The 26622-nt window shown below is 36.2% G+C and overlaps 1 protein-coding gene across 4 annotated transcripts in view; it reads right to left on the reverse strand.

The window, feature by feature from the left end:
• DNAI7 (dynein axonemal intermediate chain 7) overlaps positions 1-26622 on the reverse strand; it is an 82846-nt gene that overhangs the window by 37934 nt on the left and 18290 nt on the right. For 3 of the 4 annotated variants that reach the window (XM_007446275.1, XM_007446274.1, XM_007446277.1), the window contains 7 exons: positions 19909-19993; positions 17368-17459; positions 15280-15381; positions 14297-14434; positions 9367-9513; positions 6192-6295; positions 4215-4524 (listed from right to left, as the gene is read on the reverse strand). In XM_007446275.1, coding sequence (XP_007446337.1) covers positions 4215-4524; positions 6192-6295; positions 9367-9513; positions 14297-14434; positions 15280-15381; positions 17368-17459; positions 19909-19993 — 978 coding nt within the window. The remainder of the gene's footprint in view (positions 1-4214; positions 4525-6191; positions 6296-9366; positions 9514-14296; positions 14435-15279; positions 15382-17367; positions 17460-19908; positions 19994-26622) is intronic. The other variant, XM_007446276.1, reaches the window with a different exon arrangement.

The following is a 26622-nucleotide window of genomic DNA, read 5'->3' on the forward strand; positions in this document are numbered from 1 at the left end:
CTTCACTATATCATTATTGAATTCTTTTTCTGGAAGGTTGCCTATCTCCACTTCATTTAGTTGTTTTTCTGGGGTTTTATCTTGTTCCTTTATCTGGTACATAGCCCTCTGCCTTTTCATCTTGTCTATCGTTCTGTGAATGTGGTTTATGTTCCACAGGCTGAAGGACTGTAGTTCTTCTTGCTTCTCGAGGGCAACCTTTTTATAATAAAGGACAGGGACTTCCCTGGCAGTGCAGTGGTTGGGAACTCACGCTTCCACCACAGGGGGTGTGGGTTCAATCCCTGGTCAGGGAACTAGGGTCCCCCATGCTGTGCGGTGCAGCCTTTTCCCTCAGTGGCATCACGCCCCAGCAGGTCCTGAGGAGACCAGGCTCCTGTTAGAGAGAAATGGACCCCATGATGTCCAAAGCTGAAGCCCAGCGGGTCCTGAGGAGACCTGGCTTCCGTTAGTGTGGACTCGACCCCAGGTTGGTCCGAAGCCCAGCCGTCATCATGGACTCAGTCCCATGTGTTCCAGAAGCCAAAGCTCCAGCGGGTCCTGAGGAGATGGGGCTCCCGTCAGCTGCACCCGGAGCCAATTCTGCAGCTATGAATTCTTTATATTAGGATACTAACCATTTGTTTTATATGTTTAAATATTTTTCCCAGTCCATTGTCTTTCAAGCTTGTTTACAGTGAGGTTTATTTGGCTATACAAATGTTTGAATTCATAACCTTTTCTTGTATGGTTTTGGTTTTGATGCACTAATAAGTAAGAAGGACCTTCTTAGTAAATATGATAAAATAACTTCCCTACATTCTCTTCAAATACTTTTATTATTTTATGAGGTTTTGATTAGTTTTTTTTTTATATTTAAAAAAAATAAAATCTGTTACTTTTTTTTAGTCTGTAGAGGCAAGTATGAATGGAAATTTATTTCACATCTTAGCTAGCTGTCGCAGTGCCAATCATTATATTAAACTCATCCTTTCCTTTGTGTTCTGGAAATTCTTTTACATAGATACTGGATCTCCTACTTCTTTCCCCATTTATTTTACTTTTTTCCCCCATGAATTCCACCAAATTATCTTTATCCCCTTCTTTTGAGCTGCTGACTCTGTTTATAAATCCAATTTTTTTTTTTTTTTTTTTTTTTTTTTTTTTTTTTTTTTTTGCTACTCCGGCATATGGGATCTTATTCCCCAACCAGGGATGGAACCCATGGCCCCTGCAGTGGGAGTGCAGAGTCCTAACCACTGGGCTGCCAGGGAAGCCCCTCCACTGATTTTTGCTCCCTGAAGCCTACTCACATTTACAAAATGTGCTCTACAAATGTGCTCTGTTCAAAATTAGTGACAAGTGGAGTCCCAGCTGACAACTGTTTCTATCAGCTCTCTTTCCTTTCCTCCCCAGCTTAGCAGGGCAAGTGGTTCTGAGGTGGGAGATTGATTCTTCACTCTCTGCAGTTTACTGTCACTGTCTCCCCGCTGCCCCAACAATCCTCTTTCAGCATAGGAGATGGCTTTTCCCACCTGCCTCGGTACACTTAGGCACTTCTGCTTCTGGGATTCTTCTGCTTCTGTGGAAATCATCCCTACTTCAGCATTACTTATTTTAACTTTTCAGAATGCCGTGGGGGTTTTGGAAGAATGGGAGAGCACACATCCATAAGCATAAGCATCTACACACATGCCTGTTTGGTGTGGTGAGAGGACTGGTTCCTGGAAATAGGGGTGCTAACTCAATTAAGTTTAGTCTCATCTGCTAGGCAATTTTCTCTTTTTCAATCCCCTGATAACAAAGTTATGCCAGCCAGGTTCCTCCATGTACCATTCACACAATTCTTAGTCAAGCTTCCCAGGCTGTGGTGAAGTTTCATAGGGTAAAACTATTTCTGCTATATTACTAATTGTCTGATCTTTACTCTGGGTTTCCTAGGCTACTTATTTGAGAAAAGCTTCAGTATTCCATAAAATATGCACTACCATCCAGTAGAACGTTTTTCCTTGACGTACTTTTATGGCATTATCAACATTAGCATTGGTATACCTGTAGTCGTCATTATAAATTGAAATGGTTCAATAAAACATTAAAGAATAATAGAAAAAAAAACAGATATAGTTAAATACGTTGGAAAGGGTCATTTAACTGAGGAAAGCTTAGCTTGGTAACTTTGAGCTCACCAGCTGAGAGTAAAGGAAATGACTTCTTACTCTAATAGATGACGGACCTGGAGAAAAATATATGACTGCACTGTTTGGTATTATAGTGAATTCATATGATGATATATTTAATATAAAACTATTTTTGGTAGTTTTATACACAGAACTATAATGAGTCATTACTGCATAAGGCTGCTTTAACTGAGACATACATGCATACGGAAGAATTGCTTTAGCCATCTAAATTCAAGTAATATTTCAAATTATATGTTTTCTAATTATTGTTTCATAACTTTTAAATTAGTAATGTCAAATTCTTAGGTAAACTGTTGATGGGTTTTTCATAAAATATGATCAAGGAACTTGAGGAGCAGAAGTTATTCAATATTTTTATCAGATCAAGACCAAACATTTTTAGATACTCTTTTCATACAACAATTTTGATAGTTTTTAATTTGTTCTTTGTTTTCATGAATTTTCAGTCACAAATCCTGCCAAATTTTATTGTAAGTTTATGGGTCTTCATTTTATTTTCTACTGCACATTTAAATAATGTAACATCCAGCACCCATTTACTCATTCTTTGTTTCCCCCCACTTAGAAATCAGTGTGTCACTTCCACTCACATCTTACTAGCTAAAGCAAGTCACATGGTCACCCCTAATTTCAAGGGGGTGAGCAGCGTAATTCTTCCCTTCCTGTCCAGGAAAGGGAAGAAAACTGGAAATATTGTTGAACTCTAGTAATGCTACCATGCTACCTGAGAGGGAAAATGAATTTTTTCATTCTAAAAGCTACCAGATTGCTCAAAAAACATTCCTTTAAAAGTGACAAATTTTTAAAGAAGAACCAATCACTTATTTCCCACCTCTGTGAAATATCAGCTATATACAGGTTTCTGGGTTCTCCTCTCCTTATGCCTTTTTAATTTTTTCATCATTGTAATCATACTCTAAATACTGTTCTTTGTACTGACCATCATGTCTTATCCATTTTTTATATTGCTGTAGAATCATTATAAGTTTTGATTCTGGTGGAACCAAATGAAAATTTTCAATTAAATATGTTCTTAGAATATCTAATAATCCTTATTCTGATTTCAAATTTGTATTCAGTTTAATTCTTAACCCTCACCTGTGTTTAAAGAAAACAAACCAATAAACCAATACACTTCATATCTTAAGTACTTGTAGGAAAACCTGGTCCTTCCTAAAATGCAAATTGTCCATGGCCAAACAAAAAGCTGCTCAGTTCTGAGAAAGTATTACTAAATTCTAAAGGGACAATTTATTCTACCTTAATAAGTAAGTAGCTTGAAAATCCTTGAAATAGAAAGAAAAAAAGAACAGAAACCAACTAACAGAATATGATTATTAAATTGCTCAACTAACATATTATTATATCTAAAGATGTCCAATTTTTTTAAAAAGATGTCAAATTTTAAGAGAGTACAACAGTTTAAAAAATATCAGTTTTTACTTCACATAATTCTTTCTTACAAAACCAAAAGCTGAGGAAGTAAGAGTAATGTAAGATAATCCTTCAGTTTGTGAAAGTATTTATCACAAGTTCCCTTAAGTGAGTTTGAAATATAATAAATACGCACAAATTAAATTGCTTCAAAGCTTTTCAGGAGTGAACTTAAAATAAAAATTAGCAATTCCTGTCCTCAACTTTAGGTTGTGGAAGCAACAGGCTCAACTATGAATAGTGATTATGAATAGAAGGCAAGAAAAACACACACACACACACACACACACACACACACACACAACTGAGCCATTGGCAAGAAAGTAGCTTTCAGTTTCTAGTTGTTTAGGAAAAAATATTGAGAATGCATCAAGGGAATCTATAACACCTGTTACATGAAGAAAAAAATGTACATTTAAAGTGTCTTAGGGAATTCCCTGGCAGTCCAGTGGTTTGGACTCCACGCTTCCACTGCAGGGGACACAGGTTCGATCTCTGGTTGGGGAACTAAGATCCCACATGCTGCATGGCACAGCCAAAAAAATTAAAATTGAAAGAAAATGCAATTAAATTCTTATCTAAAAAAAATAAGTGTCCTACCGTTTGTCCTTCAATACCGCCTTGTTCGTCAACTTTTGTTTCTTCCTCATGAACAGAGTTAGACTCATTTTCTTGTTCTTTATACTCTTCTTGGAGATCTTTGCTGACTGCTGCTTCTACACTCTTAACTTCGTCTTTGCCAAAGTAAGTTGCCGTGGAAGTGTGTTCTTGTGATGCTGTTGCAACAGGGCCTAATGGCGTGACATGATCATAGTGAGTATGTAGGAGTCGTAGAGCAATGTCAGATGTTGCTAATATCCTTGGAATTTCAAATCCAATTTGTGTCTCAGAGAATCTGATACTTCTGTACCTGTTAATTAATTTAACAAAAAGGATGAGGGTCTAGAAAATTCTATGTCTGTTGTAAGCTTATACCTAAGCAGTATTTCTCTCCACTTTAATTTCGCCACAGTTTTGAGTCCTGACCCATACTTGCTTTCTTTGCAGCATTTGGATCCAGTTGCTGATGTTACCTTCTCAAAACTCTCTCTTGGGATCCACGACTCTATACTCTTCTCCTCCATCTCTGGCAGCTCCTTCTCTGTTTCCTTTGTATGGTCTCCTTCCTAAGCATCCCTTAAACGTTGATGTTACTTGACTCTCCATCCCAAGCCCTTCTTTCTTCTCCCTCTACATACTCTCTCTGGATATTATTATTTCTATGACTTCAATTATTATTTATATTATCAGGAGTGTTTAACTTGAGTTCTGTGTTTCCTAGGGGAAGAAGCATCCCTGAATGAACTTTAAAAGGTCCAAAAATGCCCTTACATACGTGTGAGCATATGTAATAAAGTTCATAAGAGTCTACGACTCCCCAAAAGTTAAGAACTATCAATCTGTATGACTCTGCAAAATATGTCTCCAACTCAGATTTCTCTCAATGCTTTCAGACAGTTACACTTTGATGTGTCATAGGTACTTCAAACTCAACAAGTCCGACACTGAGCTCATCATACTGACCACGCCCTGCTCTCTCACCATCACCATCAAAGTAAAACAAAACTTGTTCTGCTTGCACTATTCCTTATCTTAGTAAAAGATACCATCTAATTCTCTTCTTAAGCCTGGGGAGTTAATACAGGGATATTCATTTTACTTTTCTTCTTTTAAAATTATACAGATAAATTTCCTTCATCCTTCTGGATATAACATATTTTACAATGAAAAAGGTTATATTAATATATTGACTCTGATTTAAACCAGAGTATTTTGTAGCAAATGTAACTTGGAAAATACTTTGTTCCTTACTTTTACTAAATATCAGAAATAAAATCCAATACTTTCCACTGTCATAGGACTAGTCTTTTCAGAGTTGGGACCACAACCTAGGCCTCCTCACTTTTATTCAGATCACTTTTTCCTAAAACTTGCTGCCATACTAACTCAATTATTTTGAAATGTTTGAGATAAAGCAGCAACCAAGTGATCGTGAATTGATCATTATCTCTATCATTCCTCAGAGTGATATTACTTTGTTGAAAATAATCAGGGAAACATCACTTAAATTATCTAAAAAATAATAAATATGAAAAGTATTCTTCTTTGAAAGTATTAACAGTTCACAAAAGATAATTTTTTAAAAAGTTTCAGATTGCCATGTAGAAAGCACCTACCACTTCTACTTTTTGGTGGGGAGGGAGGTTAAGTGGGTGAAAAGAAGAGGAAGACCCTGATATTTAGTCAGTGTATATTTGTGCTAGACACCACACTATGTATGACCTTTACATGTGTTAACATTTAATCCTCAGCCCAATCCTATTAAGTGATATAATCATCATTTTACTGTTGATATACTGAGGCATAACAAGGCTAAATAACTTGCCTAAGATAAATGGCAGGTCTCTGAGTCAAACCCCAGGTGGCTGACTTTCTAACATGGGTTTTTATAAGTATGCCATGCTGTAATGCAACAGGCATCTGCTTGGTCATGTGACTGTAATGTCTTCAGACCTACAGTATCACCCATGGGAATACCTTGGATTCTTCTTGAGGTTTGCCCATACATATAAAGTAACATTTTCATCTCGAATGACTTTTTCCATGTTTCCACTGTCCAGATCTGCTAAAGTACTAGCTTGCTGTAAGAGAAAAAGAAAACATTATTAAGATTAGAGGCCTCAAAAATTATGCAATTTAGATAAGTTATTTCATCACTTAGGTGTTGGATCCCCTTCAATATTAAAAGAGTAATTTGGGGACTTCTCTGGTGGTGCAGTGGTTAAGAATTCACCTGCCAGTGCAGGGGACACGGGTTTGATCCCTGTTCTGGGAAGGTCCCACATGCCGAAGAGCAACTAAGCCTGTGCGCCACAACTACTGAGCTTGCATTCTACAGCTCGCGAGCCACAACTACTGAAGCCCGTGCGCCTAGAGCCAGTGCTCCTCAACAAGAGGAGCCACCGCAATGAGAAGCCCGGCGCACTGCAACAAAGAGTAGCCCCCGCTCGCCGCAACTAGAGAAAGTCCACGCACAGCAACAAAGACCCAACACAGCCGAAAAGTAAATAATAATTAAAAAAGAAACCTTGAAAAAAAATAAAAATAAAAGAGTAATTTGGGTAAAAATAAGGTTCAATCAAAATAACAAAGAATTGTTTAAAAAAATTCTCTAAACAATAAAAACATATTTACTCAATTAAATGTGCTCCCCGTTTTCTACTCAGTTTCTCTTACAGTGTCTAAGGATTGAAGTTGCTTCTGTATTCCCAGGTAGCACTTGTGGATTACTCTTGGGTTACCCTTTTCAATTTTAACATTATTGTGACTTTTCATTTTAACTATATACATGCTTCTTTATCCTTACCTTATTAAAATGTAGATTATGCTACTGCAAAAGTTAGCCTATTTCTGAACATACAAAGTTTAGAAAACAAAATATCCAGATGAGTTTTGTGTTTTACTAGTCCAAGACTTGATAATCAACATTATACACACAATTTAAGGATGTTCTTAAGAATTCTTTTATGAAGACTAACATAGCTTGATGCCTATTGCTTAAGATATTAGCTCTTTCAAAGGGCTAAAATAAGTCAATATGTATTTGGTTCCTATAATGTAAAAATTTAAATGTACTGGGAGTTGAATTTATTGCTTGTTTCTTTTTTTAAGTGATTGTTCTGGGAATTCCCTGGTGGTCCAGTGGTTAGGACTCTATACTTCCATTTCATGAGGCACAGGTTCGATCCCTGGTGGGGGAAGTAAGATCCTGCAAGCTGTGCTAGTGTGGCCAAAAAAGAAAAAAAAAAAGAAAAGAAAAAAAAAATAAAAGTGATTGTTCTCCCACACTTTTTTTTTTCTGTGACATTAACTTTTTGAAGTGCCCAGGATAATTGCCTTGAAGAACTGTTCCACATTGTGAATTTATCTAGCTGTTTCCTCATGGTTTAACTTGTTCCTCTATTCCCTTTATTTTTTGTACACCGGAAGTTAGGTCTCGGTAGGTTTAATCAGATTGGATGAACAATTTTCGGCAAGAAGGCACAATAGGTAATGTTGTGTTCCTCACATTGCATACTATCAGGAGGCATATGATGTCCTACTGTTAACAATGTGGACTTGATCACTTAGTTAACGTGGTGACTACCCCCTAACTCCCCTTGCAAAGTACATTTATCCTAGTCAGTAAGTAATCTGTGGTCTAATACTTTGGCACTATGAGAATGTGTTCCTAAACTTTTCGCCTACTTATTGAGGTAGCCATTGATGATCCTTATCAATTATTACATTGGGGATTGAAAAATGGTTATTATTTTACTGATCATTCCTTCCACATTCATCAGGTAGTATTCTTCTGTAAAGAACTGTTCTCTCTACCCGCCACTCCACTTTCCCCTTTCCATTTTGGAATATCACTATAGACTCAATAATTTTTATTTTATTCAAGGTTCTATAATCCAGAGGTCCCCAACCTTGTTGGCACCAGGGACCGGCTTCGTGGAAGACAATTTCTGCATGGACTGGGGTGGTGCGGGGGAATGGTTCAGGCGGTAATGTGAGCGATGGGAAGCAATGGGGAGCGGCAGATGAAGCTTCGCTCGCTCACGCACCACTTACCTCCTGCTGTGTGGCCCCGTTCTTAACAGGCCACGGACCAGTACCAGTCCTCGACCCGGGGGTTGGGGACGCCTGCTATAATCAATTATAGTCATCATTCTTTCTGGTATTCAAATTATCCCCAACTTGATCAGTGGGAGCTTCTTTAAGCTAGTCCTGTCTCTTTGGCTACAACTCCATTAGTCTTTGAGTATTTACTTGTTTTCTAGCACAAGATAACTCAAACTCATCTTTCAATAATAACCTTATCTTTCACTTTTCCTGCCCCAAGCTCGAATCAGCCATTTACCACAATTAGACCTGGTTCCTTTTTATGGAATAAAAAGAAATCTGTTTCATACTGACATTTCCATTACAGATTTAACATTACGGTATTTTTTTCTAATCTTCTTTTCTTCTATATATCTTTTTTCTGTTAGAATAAAAATCTTGATTACTAATAATTATAATACATTTCCTTATTGACTTTTTCTTACCATATAGATAAAATAGCTGCAAAATTATAATATGAATATTACTGCCAAGAATAAACTTAACAATAAGCCTTCTTTACAGTTCTTTTTATAATTAGAACATATTCTACCAAGCCTATAAAGGTGATTGTGTTCTAGACCAAAAGAAACCAAGAGAGAAAATAGCCAAAAGCAAGGTGTGACCTTACATTGTTTTCTGATTTAAAAAACAAAACAAAACAAAAACAGCTATGGAAGATATTCATGGAATATTAGGGAAAATATAAATATGGACTGGATATTGGAATACATTATGGAATTATTATTAATTTTCTTAGGTATAATAATGGCTCTATGATTATTTGAATATTATCATTAATGCTAAGATATTTGGGAAAAACAGAGTGACTACCACTAATTGTAATCTTGTGTCAACTGATTTATTTAGAGTGTACAGAAAATAAAATATTCACAGTTGTTAAATCTGGATAAATACATGTGCCTTAAATTGTTCTACTGACTTTTCCATAACCTTTTAAATCTTCAAAAAAATAAAGGACACTGGGCTTTAAAAATTATATAATATAAAATCTTAACTCTTAAAAAAGTCAATGATAACATATAAAGCAAAATATCACACTTACTCTGAGAAGTATTTCTGTGGCTATGTTAAACTTAAGATGAAGGAGCTCTTGCAGTTCTAGAATTGATCCTTGGTACTGTATTATATTTTTCTCTTGCAAATCATATGATGGAGTTTCCAATAAAATTAACTTCAATTTATCAATTAACTATAAGTATAAGTAAAAATATAAAGTAAAAATTTACAATGAAAGTAATCTGACACACAAAGAAAAAGTGAAATGGGGGATGTTTTATCACTTTTGAATTGAGGAACACATCACCAGTAAAACGTATAAAAATATTTTCCTGTATTTATTCTATTATTTAAGATCCTGGAAAAATACAATATTTCCTCCCAAAACTCCACTATAAGAATTCTAGGGCTTCCCTGGTGGCGCAGTGGTTGAGAGTCCCCCTGCCGATGCAGGGGACACGGGTTCGTGCCCCGGTCCGGGAAGATTCCACGTGCCGCGGAGCGGCTGGGCCCGTGAGCCATGGCCGCTGAGCCTGTGCTCCGCAACGGGAGAGGCCACAACACTGAGAGGCCCGCGTACCGCAAAAAAAAAAAAAAAAAAAAAAAAAAAAGAATTCTATACTATGTGTAACAGAGCTGTCATTAGCGAGCTGATAGAGGAGGCACAGCTTGTCACTACTTAAGACTGTGGAACAATAGAAACAATAACAATATGAAGAGGATGAGGAGAGTGAGGAGAAAGAGGAAGAGGGGAGTCATGAACACTTACTGAACGCTTACTATTTGCCAGGAACTGTTCTAAATGCTTTACATGTTTTGATCCATTGCATCCTCATCATAACTCTATAAGGTAGGTACTGTTTATTGTGCCTATATTATAGACGAGGAAACTGAGGCAACCTGGTTCCACCAGTAAGGAGCTTGGAAGATGCCACTCAATCCTAACAAAAGCTGAACAGACTGAAAAACCAACCACTATTCTTTGATCCATAAAAGAGGGGAGGACACAGAGCAAATCCCTGTCCCCAAGATTGGAGAGACCTACAGGTGAACACAGGGAGTCAGTTTATCAGAGCAGAGTGTCAGGAGCAGAAACCACTGCAGGAACCAGTGCCAGGTCTGTAAACCCGAACTGTAAACGATGAATTGCTGAGAACTCAGGGTGGACAATTCTGAGTTAAAAACTCCCGGGGTGGGGGGCTTCCCTGGTGGTGCAGTGGTTAAGAATCCGCCTGCCAATGCACAGGACACGGGTTCAAGCCCTGGTCCGGGAAGATCCCGCATGCCACAGAGCAACTAAGTCCATGTGCCACAACTACTGAGCCCGCATGCCACAACTACTGAGCCCGCGTGCCACAACTGCTGAAGCCCGTGTGCCTAGAGCTCTGCAACAAGAGAAGCCACCGCTATGAGAAGCCCGCGTACCACAACGACGAGTAGGCCCCGCTTGGTGCAACTAGAGAAAGCCCATGCACAGCAACAAAGACCCAAAGCAGCCAAAAATAAATAAAAATAAAAATAAATTAAAAAAAAAATCCTCCCGGAGGATGAAGTCATGGGAGGGTGAGAGCCCATAGTATTGTGAGACTTACCTGCAGGAGCTCAACCACGTCCCCACAATAAATATGGGGGAAATAAATTCCCCCCCGATTCTGGCAGGAGGAGGGGGAAAGGAAGCATTTTGAAATATGACAGAGCACTCTGTTCTTAACAAGGCTTGATCTCAGGGGAAATTAATTAACTAGAGCCTAACCTGCTGGAATTTTATCAGGGCCTAACTCACCTGGGGGAAAGGAAATACCCAACTGCAGCTGGCTCTAGCATTCCCTCTCACCTAAGAGGGGATAAGAAAAATTAAAAACGCTTGTGAAGTTCACCATCCAGAGGCATAGGCTTACTTAAAGACAGACCTAATCACAAGACTACAGAACTCTTCCCCTCCCACAACCTGCCTCACCACCACATTACTAAAGGCTTATTTACAGCAGTTCTTTTTACCCAGTACATCATGTCTGGCTATCAAGAAAAAATTACAAGGCATACCAAAAGGTAAAAACCACAATTTGAAGAGACAGAGCAAACATCAGAACCAGACATGGCAGGATATTATAATGATCAAACCAGGAATTTAAAACACCTGTTTTTAATAGGCTAAGGGCTCTAATGGATAAAGTATTCAGCATGCAAGAATAGATGGGCGATGTAAAGCAGAGAGATGGAAATCCTAAGAAAGAACCAAAAAGAAATGCTAGAGATCGTAAACACTGCAACAGAAATGAAGAATGCCTTTGAAAGACTTACTCCTTAACTGGACACAGCTGAGGAAGGAATCTCTGAGCAAGAGGATTTATCAATAGAATCCTCAAAAGACCAAAAAGCAAAGAGAACAAGGACTTAAAAAAACAGAACAGAATATCCAAGGACCTCGGGACAACTACAAAAAAAAGGAAGCACACACATTATGGAAATACCAGAAGGAAAAGAAAAAGAAAGGAACAGAAGAAATATTTGAAATAATAATGACTGAGAATTTCCCCCAAACTAATGTCAGACACCAAACCACAGATCCAGGAGGCTCAGAGAACACCAAGCAAGACAAATGCCAAAAAGAAATCCTATTTAAGCATACCATTTTCAAAATACAGAAAATCAAAGATAAAGAAAAACTCCTGACAGCAGCTAAAAGGAAAAAAACACCTTACCTTTAGAGGAACAAAGTTAAGAATTATATCCAACTTCTCAGAAATCACACAAGCAGGAAGAAAGTGGAGAGATATTTAGAGTGTTGGGAGAAATTAAGGTACAGCATGATCAAGGAACAACTAATAAATAGCAAAATTTAATTTTGAACACTGACATAGAAAACATACAGAAAATTTCTAAATTAAGAGAGATAGCTGGGTAGTATGGGCTCAAGCCAGAAAGCTGGGCTTCCATCCTTGCCACCTCTTACCAGTGGTGTGATTTGGGACAAGTTATTTAACATCTCTGTGCCTTGCCTTCTTTGTTTGTAAAATGGGGATAACGGTGCATACCTCACAGGGTTATTGGGGGAATTCAGCAACAACATGAATAAACTGAACCAGGCTGAGAAAGCCTGGCATAGTAAATATTATAAAAGAGTTTGTCAAATAAATAAATTTGATAATTTGGAACTTGGTGTTTACCATGCGATCACTGCTATCCAATTCTTTCTGTTCGTCTTGTGGCTTCCTGCTTTAGTTTCCTATTATTATTGATTACTCTACTCATCTATCTCCTGTTTTGTTTCACTCATCCTTTTCTCATCTTCCCTACTATTCATTACTTCTGCTTCTGTATCCCACATTCATAACAGGAAGGTGTCACATCCAGCTCATCACTGGTGAACTTTAGTACTATTTCCTGCTGCCTTCCTGCTATTCAAAGAGCAGCAGATTCCTGGACCAGCATCACGCTATGGCAGCCTCCCTGGGAGAGAATATGCAATGGCAAGTATACTGTACGATGAATCCATTAGCATCCAAACACTTCATGGGAGGCTCTTTGGAGTCTTTGGAAAGTCAGAGTAATGCCCATCTAAGGTCTCATAGGGGACCATAAGCAAGTCACAACCAGTTTCTTCATATGTAAAATGAATCTCATAAGCTTGTTTTCCAGATTAAATTAGGCGAGCAAGTTATGACCTTAAGAGTCTGGAGTTATTCCATTTTATAGCAACATGGAGAAGAAGTAAACCACAGTGACAAGAAGCACAACATGGCAGAAATGGAAACAAAAAGCATTAGAGGATAAAAGGACCAAGAGGAGTGAATTCCTTCTAGTTTCTAATATTATGCAGGTGTGTCTAAGTGTGGATTCCTTTCTTTGTATCCTAACTTGGGATTTGTTGGGTTTCTGAGGATTCTGGAAAATGGTCAGCCACTATCTCTTTGAATATTGTCTCTCCCTCCTTCTATGTCTCTCTGCCTCCTTCTGGTACTCCTTGTCAATATACATTTAGTCCTTTTTGCTCCATCATACATGCCTGTTAACTACTCTTTGATATTTTTCATCTCTTTATCTCTCTGCGCTGTATTCTGATAAATTCTTCACTCTAACTCCTGACTCACTCACTATTAAGAATTCTCAGTAGAGACATTTTTGTTTTCCCTTCATTAGGCTAAACGTGAGCCAATCAAGCTCTTATCATCCCCCTTTGCAAAGCAGGTTTTCCCCTATTTATCCACATTACCTTTTTGAGGCTCCTAGCCATAAAAGCGTCTCTGATCCAACTTGCTACCTTCCTTGTACCCTAGGCTTTGCCTCCTGATTTCCCTTTAAACCAGTGCTAAGCCACCAGGGGTTAACAAATAGACACTCTCTGGGAGGCCACTGACTTTGAGACTTGCCCACTTTTCTGAATTGTTTTATGGCCTCCAAGATTCTCCTCTGCCTTCTTTTGAGCTAGGCAATGGATTTAAATGTCGTTAAATTTTTTTCCCTAGCATTTTTAAGTGCATTTGTAATGTGGTAGCTCCTCAGGTTAGCCTATCCATTCTATTTGCAGAAACAGAAGGTAGGATATTCCTATTCATCTTTGTACTTCCAGTGCTTAAAAGAGGTGCCTGGCTCATAGTTAACATTAAAAAAAACATGTGTAGTGAATCACTGAATAGTGCACAATTCTGGCTGAGGATAAAATCATACTTTTTTGCACTCGAGTTATCTACGTAAATGGATGCAACTTGATATTTTCTTGAATCAGATATACATACAGTTACTATTTCAAATTTATGTTAGGCTGATCTTACCTAAGGTGGCAAGAGGTTTTTAGGAGTGGCAAAAATAAAAAAGAAAACAAAAAGATGAGCAAATAATGTTTCTCCACAGCCAAGGAAGTAGTAGTGTTATTAACTGAAAAATACTTTATTTAATTTATTTCTATTTTTAGAGTCAATATCAGACAATTGTAATTTACATAATTTAAAATTACAGAATAATACTTAAATACTTACCTTTAGCACTAGTTTACTCTTCACGGCCACTGCCTCAAAAGTCTCATTGGTTTCCTCTTTCCACAAGCTAATAAAAGTATTAATTTCTTGGGATATTGAAGGATCAGGACTCCCATCACATTGAATGTAGTGTTTCCACTGTGGAATAAAAATGTTTGAAGGTTCACACTGATGAAAATTCAACCAAAGATTAAATTAATTCTTTTTTGAAGCTTATAACCTTGTTTTCCATATTAGGCAAAAAGCATATTATGACTTTAGTTACTTGAGATATCTCTAAAATAACCAAATTCCTCTTCATCAAAATAATTTAAAAGCCTCAATATTTCAAATAAATAGAAATTCTATTTATTGTCATATTTTTATTTTTAAAAAAGTATTCATGAGTTGATTTAGTTTTGCTTTCCTCTCTAATCCTATAGCTCCTGTATGTACAAAAGCCAACACTTGAGCTAATTTCTACTTCTCAAATGACTACTAATTGTTAACTGCCACCGTCATTTTAGTATTAGTCCTTCCATTCATTTTGTAGTCTATGCAAATTCTACATTTGTAATCATATTGTACTTACAATTTTTTTGCTTTAAATTATACTATAATCTTTTGCCATATTATTACAGTTTTTCTTTTTTATCCTGATAATTATCTACATTGTTTCCAAAGTTAGGCTGTTTTGAGCAACACTAGATTGCCTTAGGCTCAAACTTTTTATATTTTAATTTAGGATAATTTCCTCAGTATAGATTCCCCCAAATTAAATCAGAGTAAAAGGATACAAAAATTTCAAGGATCTTATAACTGACAAATAGATTTCTTCAGAGCTATATGAATTTACTTTGCTACAAGCAATATGAGAGAGATTTGTCAGATTAGAGATTTTTTTATAGACAAATTTAAAGTTTCTTGTTATTTAAACAGATATTGGATTATAACTCCCTCTTGTGGTACAAAAGTATTAGCTAAATAAATAAAATCAGTCTTACCTTAGAAAGCAATCTACTGTCTCGTTTCAATTTCTCTGCTTCAGGAAAACATGCCTCTAATAAATAAAGTTCTTCAAGCTCTTCATTTCTTCTTTCTAGATCCTGTTTCGTGGGGATAGATACTTTGATATCTTAATTTCAGCTTTGTGTTTCATAAGTAGCACCTAAAATTTACTTGACAAGTATTTAATTTCAAGATGAATACTACAATCAGTTTAAATGTAACTGATATTTCCAAAAGTTTTCATCTGGAACAGCGGTGTGCGAAGTGTGATCTGCAGACTCCTGGTGGGTCCCCCAAACTTTTTCAGGATCTGTGAGGTCAAATCTATTTTAATAATAATACTAAGACTTTATTTGCTTCTTTTGCAGTGTACACATTTGCAAGATGGTGTAAAACTGCGGGCGCCTTAGCTCAAATCAAGGCATAAGCTACACTAGTGGTCATATTCTTCGGGGGAGAGGGGTGATAGCAGTCAGTTTCACATGAGAATGATCTGATGAAGAAGTGAAATTTATTAATTTTATTAGATGTCAAACCTTAAGTATATGTCTTTTTAATATTCCGTGTGATAAAATGGGAAGTATGCATAGAGCACTTCTGCTACATAACGAACGACAATGCTATCTTCAGAAATAAACGTTTATGCAACTATTTGAGTATTCTGGCAGACATTCTGTCAAAATGAATGAATTGAGCATGTCTCTTTCAGGAAACAACCCAAAGTATTTGTTGCCAGTGATAAAATTCAACCTTTCAAATAAAAATTTGAATTTTAGAAAACCTATATCCACCACTAGGGAGCCTGACAGTTTCCCAATCCTTAAAAGCTTTTCTGATTTGACTGGAGATGATACTAATGTATGTGATTTTTTTGTTTTTGGATAATGAATGATAAAAATGTGCCAACATTTGGAAGCAAATAATTCAGTGAACCAATTTTTTCCAAGCAATCAATGCATGATATTGCAAAATCATGCATGGATACAAGATCTACTCAAAGTGTAAGAACAGATCAAGGTTTTAGTATAATAGAGTATGTAAAGTTCGTTGATTTGGTTTCAGATTCCACATTAAGGTGCTACCACCTATCTAGTTTCAGTATAGTATCAAAGAAGAATATCCACAATTATCTGAAAGGCTGTTACAACATTCGTCCTTTTTCCAACTACCTATCTGTGTGAGGCCAGATTTTCTTCACATACTTCAGTCAAAACAACACATTGTAACAGATGGAATGATGAAGTAGGTATGAGATCCAGTTGTCTTCTGTTAAGTCAGAGATAAAAATATAAACAATGCCACTTATTTCCCTAATTAAAAAAATATATATATAAGTGTGGTGATGGATGTTAACTAGACTTATTGTGGGATCATTTCACAATATATACAACTATCGAATCATTATTTTGTACACCTAAAACCAATATAATTTTAAATGTCAATTATACTTCAATAAATATATATACTGTAATTGTTTTTTAAATATGTTAATACATTTACTTTTTATTCATGTTTATGTTTAACAATGTTTAATCTCTATTAATATAATAGGTGTTTTTAAGTTTCTGTTTTAACTTCTAATATAGTAAATATTGATAAACATAAACAAAAACTCCTTGGGGATCTTCACTTTTTAATAGTAATGAGGTTTTGTCCTGAGATTAAAATATCACAGAACTACTGATCCAATAATGAAATATTCTGGTGAAAAAGAGAAGTGAAATTTTAAAAGGAGAGGTAAAATTTGAACATTTTTTGGTCCCTATTTAATTATCTATACGACAGATTGAGAATAATAACTTAATGGTTACAAGCATGGGCTCTGAAGCAAGACTACTTCTGTCTAAGTCCTGGCTCTGAAATTTATTAGCTGCTTAATCTCTCTATTCACCAATTTCCTGATCTGTGAAATGTGGGTAATAATTTACCCACCATAATTTTATGGTAGGATAAAATGAATTAAACCAGTTCATATAGGCCTAAATATTACTGGTAGCTATGGGGGAGAATGACGTTAAATGGCCAAACAGATCTGATAGCCACATAGTTTGTCTTCAGTAATAATAGCATTAATGTTTATTTACTTTTGCTTCAAGTTTTCGCAATTTTTCTTTCTCAGTTCGTTGTATCTCAAGTCTTTCCATTTCTTCTTTTTCGTATTTCACACGGGCTTCCTCTAAAGAACAACAACAAAAGAAATTTTTAGTCTGTTTTTAAGCACTTAAAATTATTTCAAATATTTAAGATGTAGTAATGGTGGAATATTTGATAGAAGTCACAACCTTTACTGTGTGGTAGAAATAAAACTGCTAGATTTCTTTCAAAAAAGTAACATGACTCTCGGACTTCCCTGGTGGCGCAGTGGTTAAGAATCCGCCTGCCAATACAGGGGACACGGGTTCATGCCCTGGTCCAGGAAGATTCCACATGCCCCGGAGTAACTAAGCCCATGCACCACAACTACTGAGCCTGCGCTCTAGAGCCCGCAAGGCACAACTACTGAGCCCGCGTGCCACAACTGCTGAGCCCATGTGCCACAACTACTGAAGCCTGTGTGCCTAGAGCCTGTGCTCTGCAACAAGAGAAGCCACTGCAATGAAAAGCCTGCACACTGCCACAAAAAGTAGCCCCTGCTCTCCGCAACTAGAGAAAGCCTGTGCACAGCAATGAAGACCTACAAAAATAAATAAATTAAAATAAATTAAAAAAAAAAAAGTAACATGACTCAAAATTTCTGGCTCACAATGATATTTCTCTTCTCCAAAAAGTTTGTAGCAATCCAATAATGATTTTAATCAATGAAAAATGACAAATCTATCATGGGTAATTAAGAGGTAAAATCTTCAGAAGATTTCCATAATCTTGTGACATCTACATTATCGGAAGTAACTATCTTTTTTTTTTTTTTTTTTTTTTTGGGGAAAGCATAATAAACTTTCCACAACTCTTCTATTTCAAAACAGCCTTCTTTAGCCTAAATACTTAGTTTTCCATATGGATTTTGATAAATATACTATTTCAAAGGCCCTGTACATTTATTTTTAAAATTTGTTCCCAGTTATTTTCGGACTCTCAACCACTGCGCCACCAGGGAAGCCCAGAAGTAACTATCTTAATCTTCCCTTGCTTTCACTATTAAAAAACAAAATATGAAATATATGTTGAAGAATATGAGTTTAACCCAATATAATAAAACATTCACCAAGATGTAGATCCTGATACTGTATTATTATGAGTCACCTAAAAAAGATTTATATGATTATACATTAAAAAATCAACATGGAAACTAAGAACAGACATTTAAAACCTGAATCTGAATCAACCAATGTTCTTCATGCTAAAAGCTACAGCCATCTGAAATATTCAGATTTTTTTTAAACATCTTTATTGGAGTATAATTGCTTTACAGTGTTGTTAGTTTCTGCTTTATAACAAAGTGAATCACTTATACATACACATATATCCCCGTATCCCCTCCCTCCTGCGTCTCCCTCCCACCCTCCCTATTCCACGCCTCTAGTTCACGACAAAGCACTGAGCTGATCTCTCTGCTATGCAGCTGCTTCCCACTAGCTATTTTACATTTGGTAGTGTATATATGTCAATATTACTCCCTCACTTCGTCCCAGCTTACCCTTCCCCCTCCCCGTGTCCTCAAGTCCATTCTCTACGTCTGTGTCTTTATTCCTGTCCTGCCCCTTGGTTCATCAGAACCATTTTTTTTTTTTTAGATTCCATACACATGTGTTAGCATATGGTATTTGTTTTCTCTTTCTGACTTACTTCACTCTGTATGACAGACTCTAGGTCCATCCACCTCACTACAAATAGCTCAATTTCATTTCTTTTTATGGCTGAGTAACATTCCATTGTATATATGTGCCACATCTTTATCCGTTCATCCATCGATGAACACTTAGGTTGCTTCCATGTCCTGGCTACTGTAAATACTGCTGCAATGAACATTGTGGTACATGACCCTTTTTGAATTATGGTTTTCTCAGGGTATACGCCCAGTAGTGGGATTGCTGGGTCATATGGTAGTTCTATTCAGATTTTTAAAGTCACTTTTTATTATTTTAAATGACCAAATTTTCATTAATTTCTTGCTAGTGTATATTCCCCATATTTAATTTGAGTTTCAGAATTCTTCCTGCACAATCAGTACCAATGCCAATTTAATCAATAAGTATAAACATCTTATACTTAATTTAATTAAGATAGGGTTGCCATATTTAGCAAATAAAAATATAGGATGCTCAGATGAATTTGAATTTCAGACAAACAATGGACTCTTTTTTTTGGTTCAAGTATATCCTAAACATTGCATGAGGCAAATTATCCCAAATTATCCACTGTTTGTCTGAAATTCAAATATAACTGGGCATCCTGTATTTTAACTGCCAACTCTCCTTCAAGATATATCTGAAAATGATTGGCGTGTACTAACAGAAATTTCTGGGTACCCTTTAAATAGTAAATAGCTATTATAAAACAGATTAAATTCAAAAAATTAAAAATTTTGAAAACTGTTTTTAAAAAGTACTGACTGGATGACAGAAATACTGTCAAATATTGTCAGTATTACCTGCATGTGACAATAGTTACCACTGTGTGTTTTATACCTTCCCCCTTTTGTCGTTTCTCCTCCTCCTCTTGTAGCTGCTTCAAACGGTCGGCTTTGGTGATTCTCTTTTTCTTACTGCCAGACTTAATAAAGGCCACAATTTTTAAAAAGGTTATTCACATGTACTCAAATTACTTAAAAACACATATCCCTCAACTAGCAATTATGAAAAACACTTTTACTTTCATGAATCCAGTCTTCTACTCATTCAAATAAGACTGCCTATTAAGTGCAAAGCCTTGACTCAGTGCCTTGAGGACAAAGTATGGAAACAAGTAGGAAAATTAACATATAAATTATTCAAAGGCAAGAGTGACAGTGACAAGTATATACAATTTAATTCTCTCATTTTCAGTTTTCACATCTTTAAAGTGGTGCTAAATAAAACCTCATTTCATTTTTGTAAGGATTAAAATAAAACATATGTAAAAATATCTTTAACACTGCTACATGTCTATAAAAATTAAAGATATTTTTATGACTAACAGATATAGAGTTATTTTGCAAGTTTGGAGTAAGGCCAAATTGTTGTCAACAGCTGGGATCAAGTAAAATTTTTATAGAGTATCTAGTATTAAAGTTTGTGCCCAAAAGATTTTAACATTCAGATATGAGAGGAAGATACTCCAAGGGGGAAAGGCAGGCATAAGATATGGAGTTGGGAGCGCACTGGATAGGCCCTAGGAAAACCCCAAGAAGAGGTAATGATGGACATGAGAATGGAAAAGAAGGTTGGAGCCTATGCTGTAGAGATTGGACATCACGCTAAAAGAATTGGAAACCCCCTAAAAGTTTTCCAGGTCTGTGGCTATTATCTGGAAAATAAACCTGGTGTTAGGGGCAAAAACGATTGTAAAGATGATACATTTTGGCTACTATTAACAATAATTAATAAAGTCATGACAATGGAAATGCAGATGGGGGATGGATCCAATAAATATTTTATAAGCGAAGTTATTTGATAATGATTAAAACTGGAGTCATGGAGAGGAAGGAGTCAGAAAAATCAAAAAAGAAGAATAGTCCAGAAGATGCAAATTTGAAAGAGAAACTGTTTAGAGAAATTTAATTAGTACGAAGTGCTGGTGGAGCATCAAGGCAATGCTTGCAGGCTTTGAAACTGAAGAACTGAGATGTAGCCAAGAGATCAGGGCTACAGAATACAGATTTGAGAACTATCTTGGTGATGACCGCCTCCCTTCCATTTTCCCTAAGGGAGAGTACGGAAAGAGACGTGCACCATCTAAATTTAGGAATCAATTGAGTGGTTAATCCTAGGGATACATAGACTCTTGGATGACCACCTGCTCTTTTTGGCTCACCTACTGCAGGATGCTCCACTGGAGTCTCCAATACATTAGCCTATCACTTTTTCACTGTTCATTAACCCCCGCATACTGTCACTTCTTCCTTACCCTGGTTAGATTTCACAGTTCATCACATAATCACTAACTTATATATCTCTGCCTCCCCTATTTTCCTCTCCCTCTGAGAAGCTCAGCCGGCAAATTCCTAGTTCTGGTTAAACCCAACTCTCCACTTATTCTGAGCTAGCAATAGGAGCAGCTGGACCTTGCCAGAGAAAACTACATGAGCTCAAATTTGTGAGCACACATTTTAAACAGGCTCTAGGCACCAAACAGCATTCCTATTGCTATTTCATTCTCTTCACTCTTCCAAAATCCTCTCCTCTTTCTTACTCTCAGCTGTTGACTTTACCTCTTACATCACTAGAAACTTTTAAGAATACGCTACTTTACACACCAGATCTTTTAATCTACCTCTATCTTTGTCTCCCTTCCTGTTACACTGGATGAACTGGATGTACCTTCTGGTATATAAGTCTGAATCCACCACTTTTACACTAGATCCTATCCCTTATTGCCTATATAAGACTTGGGTCCTGTAATTAACACCTCTTGTTATTCACAGATCTCTCCCTCCCTGGATTTCACATCCGTCTTCCTCTTTTGCTCCAATGCTGTTACCCTTTATATTAGACTGCCTAAAAGGAGTTGCCCACTGCTTTCACGTCGCCATTTTCTGCATGCCCCATTCTAATCAGGCTTTCATTTTTATTGTTCCATTGAAACCTCTCTTGTCATGGAACCTTAAGATGGCCACGTTTCCAATGACAATGGCCAGTTTTCGGCCCTCATTTTACTCATCTGTTATCATCATTTGACGAAGTTTTCTTCTTCCATCTTGAAATATTTTCTTCATTAGGCCTTCAGGTCGGTACTATCTGATTTTGCTTCTTCCTTCCTTCTTAGACTTCTGGTTTCTCCTCCTCAGACGTAGTTGATTAGTAACTTTAAAAACTATTTGTTCATATAGTCCCTAAAAGGATTTTGAAAAGCTATGTACCCCCTTCACACATTTTTAAGTTGACATTGAAAACTTTTTACCACAAGTTTAAATAACTTCAAATGTTGTACTTTCTAGTATATAATAGATAAAAGAAAACTTTTACATCACTCCTTTAAATATATCCATCACTATTTAAAATATATCCAATGGATCCATCGATACATACTACAGTGATTTGACGGCCAATATCAAATAAAAAAATATGAACAAGCTTTTCTTTAATAAAAATTTTAATCCTTTTCTCTTTGAATTCATATTTCCATTCCACTTCCCCCACAGAATCTTATCCTAGTGTAATACACTTGAACAACTTTTGTTGATCTTCCTATCATATTTATGTTATAAATATATGTATGAAATTTTTAATTTCCTTGACTCTAAGTTTCTAAGCAGTACAAATTTTGCTCTGGATTGAGTTAATTTTATAATCATTTTTGGTAGACAATTGAACAAAGCAACATTTTATATTACAAATTTTGATAGGTAAATATTAAAACATAAAAAGTAAAATTTTACTAGATATGCGCCTTTTGATGAGATTGTTGGGTTTTTTCATTTTCCTGGTCAGTTCACGATCCAAGGATAAATGTTAGCTATTGCTGAATGAAACAAGGATTCAGACAGATTCTATTTTAATTTTTATAGCTATAAGAAATGAAAAATTTGGTTTATATTACAAAGCCTATGGGAATAGGTTTGTTACAGCTGTATCGTGCAGTTCTTTGAATTCTTTCCACAACATATGCCAAAAATTATATTGACTTACCAAAAAAATTACTCCTAGAGATAATCACTGATATTTGTAATGTCCTTCTTGTTTTTCTTTAAAGTTTTATTACATATGTATATATTCCTAAACAATAGTTTTCTTACCTTTGAATTTCTTCATAAATCCAATTATACTTTATGGATACAACTGTAATTTACTTATTTACTTATTGTCATAAAATATACACAACATAAAATTTACCATTTTAAGCGTTTTTTAGTGTGCAGGTCAATGGCATTAAGTATATTCACATTGTTGTACAACCATAACCTCCACCAAACTCCAGAACTTTTTCATCATCCCAAACCGAAACCCTGTATCCATTACACATTAATTACCCTTCTGCCCCCAACCCAGCACCTATCAATCACCATCCTACTTTTTGTCTTTATGAGTTTGACTACTCTAGATATTTCCTATAGGTAGGATAATACAATATTTGTCCTTTTGTGTGATTTACTTCTTTAGATACAAATTATGGTTTGTAAGATTCACCCAAGGGGGGGATATAGCAGTAGCTGTATATTTTCACTGCTGAATAGTAACTCATTAATTTATTTATCCATTCTTCTACTGATTAACATTGGATGGTTTCTAGTTTACTATCATGAATAATGCTGCTATAAACCTTTGAGAGATGTATCCTGATGTCCACACAAGAATTTCTCTACAATGTATACCTAGAAGTAAAACTGGTGGGTATGCGCATTTTCAATGTTGTTGAAGCTGAGTTTTCTAAAGTAATTATTCCAATTTACACTCTCATAATCATTATCCTAGTCAATATTTGTTAATTTCAGTATTTTCCTTCTCTGGCAGTTTTTTGTTTATTTAAAATATAGATACTTCTATCAGGCTAAAGAGGTGCCCTTTAAGCTATTAAATGGTAAGGCATAGTAACTGAATTTTTAACTCCAACTAATTGTATTCATTTAATTTCTTACATTAAACCAATTCTGCCCCCCTGGAATAAGCTGAATTGGGTCATGATTTATTATTATTCTATATACTTCCAAGTGAGCTTGCTAACATTTTGTTCAGACATTTTGTATTTATGTTCATGAATGGGCTTCAATTTTCCTTTCTCATGCTATTCCCAGGCTACCCAGGTAACTCAAAATTAATTAGAAATGTTTCCTCTTTTTTCATGCTCTAGAAGGATTTGTATAAAAGTGAAATAGGGCTTCCCTGGTGGCGCAGTGGTTGAGAGTCCGCCTGCCGATGCAGGGGACATGGGTTCGTGTCCCAGCCCGGGAAGATTCCACATGCCGCGGAGCGGCTGGGCCTGTGAGCCATGGCTGCTGAGCCTGCACGTCCGGAGCCTGTGCTCCACAATGGGAGAGGCCACAACAATGAGAGGCCCGCGTACCGCAAAAAAAAAAAGTGAAATAATTTATCTTTGAATGAAGAACTAGCTAACAAAGACCTACAGACCTAGAATTTTCTTTCTGGGAAAAATTTTAACCACTGATATAATTTCTTAAATAATTATAGGACTATTCAGGTTTTCTACTTTTTTTAAAAAATTTTTTTTATTTTTTTAATTTTCATATGCTTTAGCACTAATAAAATATTTGTTATTCAGTTTATAAATTAATAGAAATGAAATATCTCTTAAAATGGTCTGATAAACAATTTATGAAACATAGCAGAGATACACTTTAAAATTATTAAAGAATAAAATAGAAATTTAAAAAGGAATGATATAAAGTTACATAGACTCTGGAGCTGGAGGAATCAGGCTGCCTGACTTCAGACTATACTACAAAGCTACAGTAATCAAGACAGTATGGTACTGGCACAAAAACAGAAAGATAGATCAATGGAATAGGATAGAAAGCCCAGAGATAAACCCATGCACATATGGTCACCTTATCTTTGATAAAGGTGGCAGGAATATACAGTGGAGAAAGGACAGCCTCTTCAATAAGTGGTGCTGGGAAAATTGGATAGGTACATGTAAAAGTATGAGATTAGATCACTCCCTAACACCATACACAAAAATAAGCTCAAAATGGATTAAAGACCTAAATGTAAGGCCAGAAACTATCAAACTCTTAGAGGAAAACATAGGCAGAACACTCTATGACATAAATCACAGCAAGATCCTTCTTGACCCATCTCCTAGAGTAATGGAGATAAAAACAAAAATAAACAAATGGGACCTAATGAAACTTCAAAGCTTTTGCACAGCAAAGGAAACCATAAACAAGACCAAAAGACAGCCCTCAGAATGGGAGAAAATATTTGCAAATGAATCAACTGACAAAGGATTAATCTCTAAAATTTACAGGCAGCTCATGCAGCTCAATAACAAAAAAATAAACAACCCAATCCAAAAATGGGCAGAAGACCTAAATAGACATTTCTCCAAAGAAGATATACAGACTGCCAACAAACACATGAAAGAATGCTCAACATCATTAATCATTAGAGAAATGCAAATCAAAACTACAATGAGATATCATCTCACACCAGTCAGAATGGCCATCATCAAAAAATCTAGAAACAATAAATGCTGGAGAGGGTGTGGAGAAAAGGGAACACTCTTGCACTGCTGGTGGGAATGTGAATTGGTTCAGCCACTATGGAGAACAGTATGGAGGTTCCTTAAAAAACTACAAATAGAACTACCATATGACCCAGCAATCCCACTACTAGGTATATACCCTGAGGAAACCAGAATTCAGAAAGAGTCATGTACCAAAATGTTCATTGCAGCTCTATTTACAATAGCCCGGAGATGGAAACAACCTAAGTGCCCGTCGTCGGATGAATGGATAAAGAAGATGTGGCACATATATACAATGGAATATTACTCAGCCATAAAAAGAAACGAAATTGAGCTATTTGTAATGAGGTGGATAGATCTAGAGTCTGTCATACAGAGTGAAGTAAGTCAGAAAGAGAAGGACAAATACCGTATGCTAACACATATATATGGAATTTAAGAAAAAAAAAATGTTATGAAGAACCTAGGGGTAAAACAGGAATAAAGACAGAGACCTACTGGAGAACAGACTTGAGGATATGGGGAGGGGGAAGGGTGAGGTGTGTTAGGGCGAGAGAGAGACATGGACATATATATACTAACAAACGTAAGGTAGATAGCCAGTGGGAAGCAGCCGCATGGCACAGGGAAACCGGCTCGGTTCTTTGTGGCTGTCTGGAGGGGTGGGATAGGGAGGGTGGGAGGGAGGGAGACAAAGAGGGAAGAGATATGGGAACATATATATATGTATAACTGACTCACTCTGTTATAAAGCAGAAACTAACACACCATTGTAAAGCAATTATACCCCAATAAAGATGTTAAAAAAAAAAAAAAAGTTACATAGACTCAAGATACTCATTTATTTTCCAAATAAAATTTGACAAACTAAAATCTTATTAATATGTGAACATAGATAATGTAATTTTGCTTTTTTTTTAATATTTTATTTATTTAGTTAGTTTTTTTTAACATCTTTATTGGGGTACAATTGTTTTACAATGGTGTGTTAGTTTCTGCTTTATAACAGAGTGACTCAGTTATACATATACATATGTTCCCATATCTCCTCCCTCTTTGTC

This window comes from Lipotes vexillifer, unplaced genomic scaffold (genome assembly GCF_000442215.2).
Source record: "Lipotes vexillifer unplaced genomic scaffold, Lipotes_vexillifer_v1.1 scaffold477, whole genome shotgun sequence".
In the NCBI taxonomy this organism is placed as follows: domain Eukaryota; kingdom Metazoa; phylum Chordata; class Mammalia; order Artiodactyla; family Lipotidae; genus Lipotes; species Lipotes vexillifer.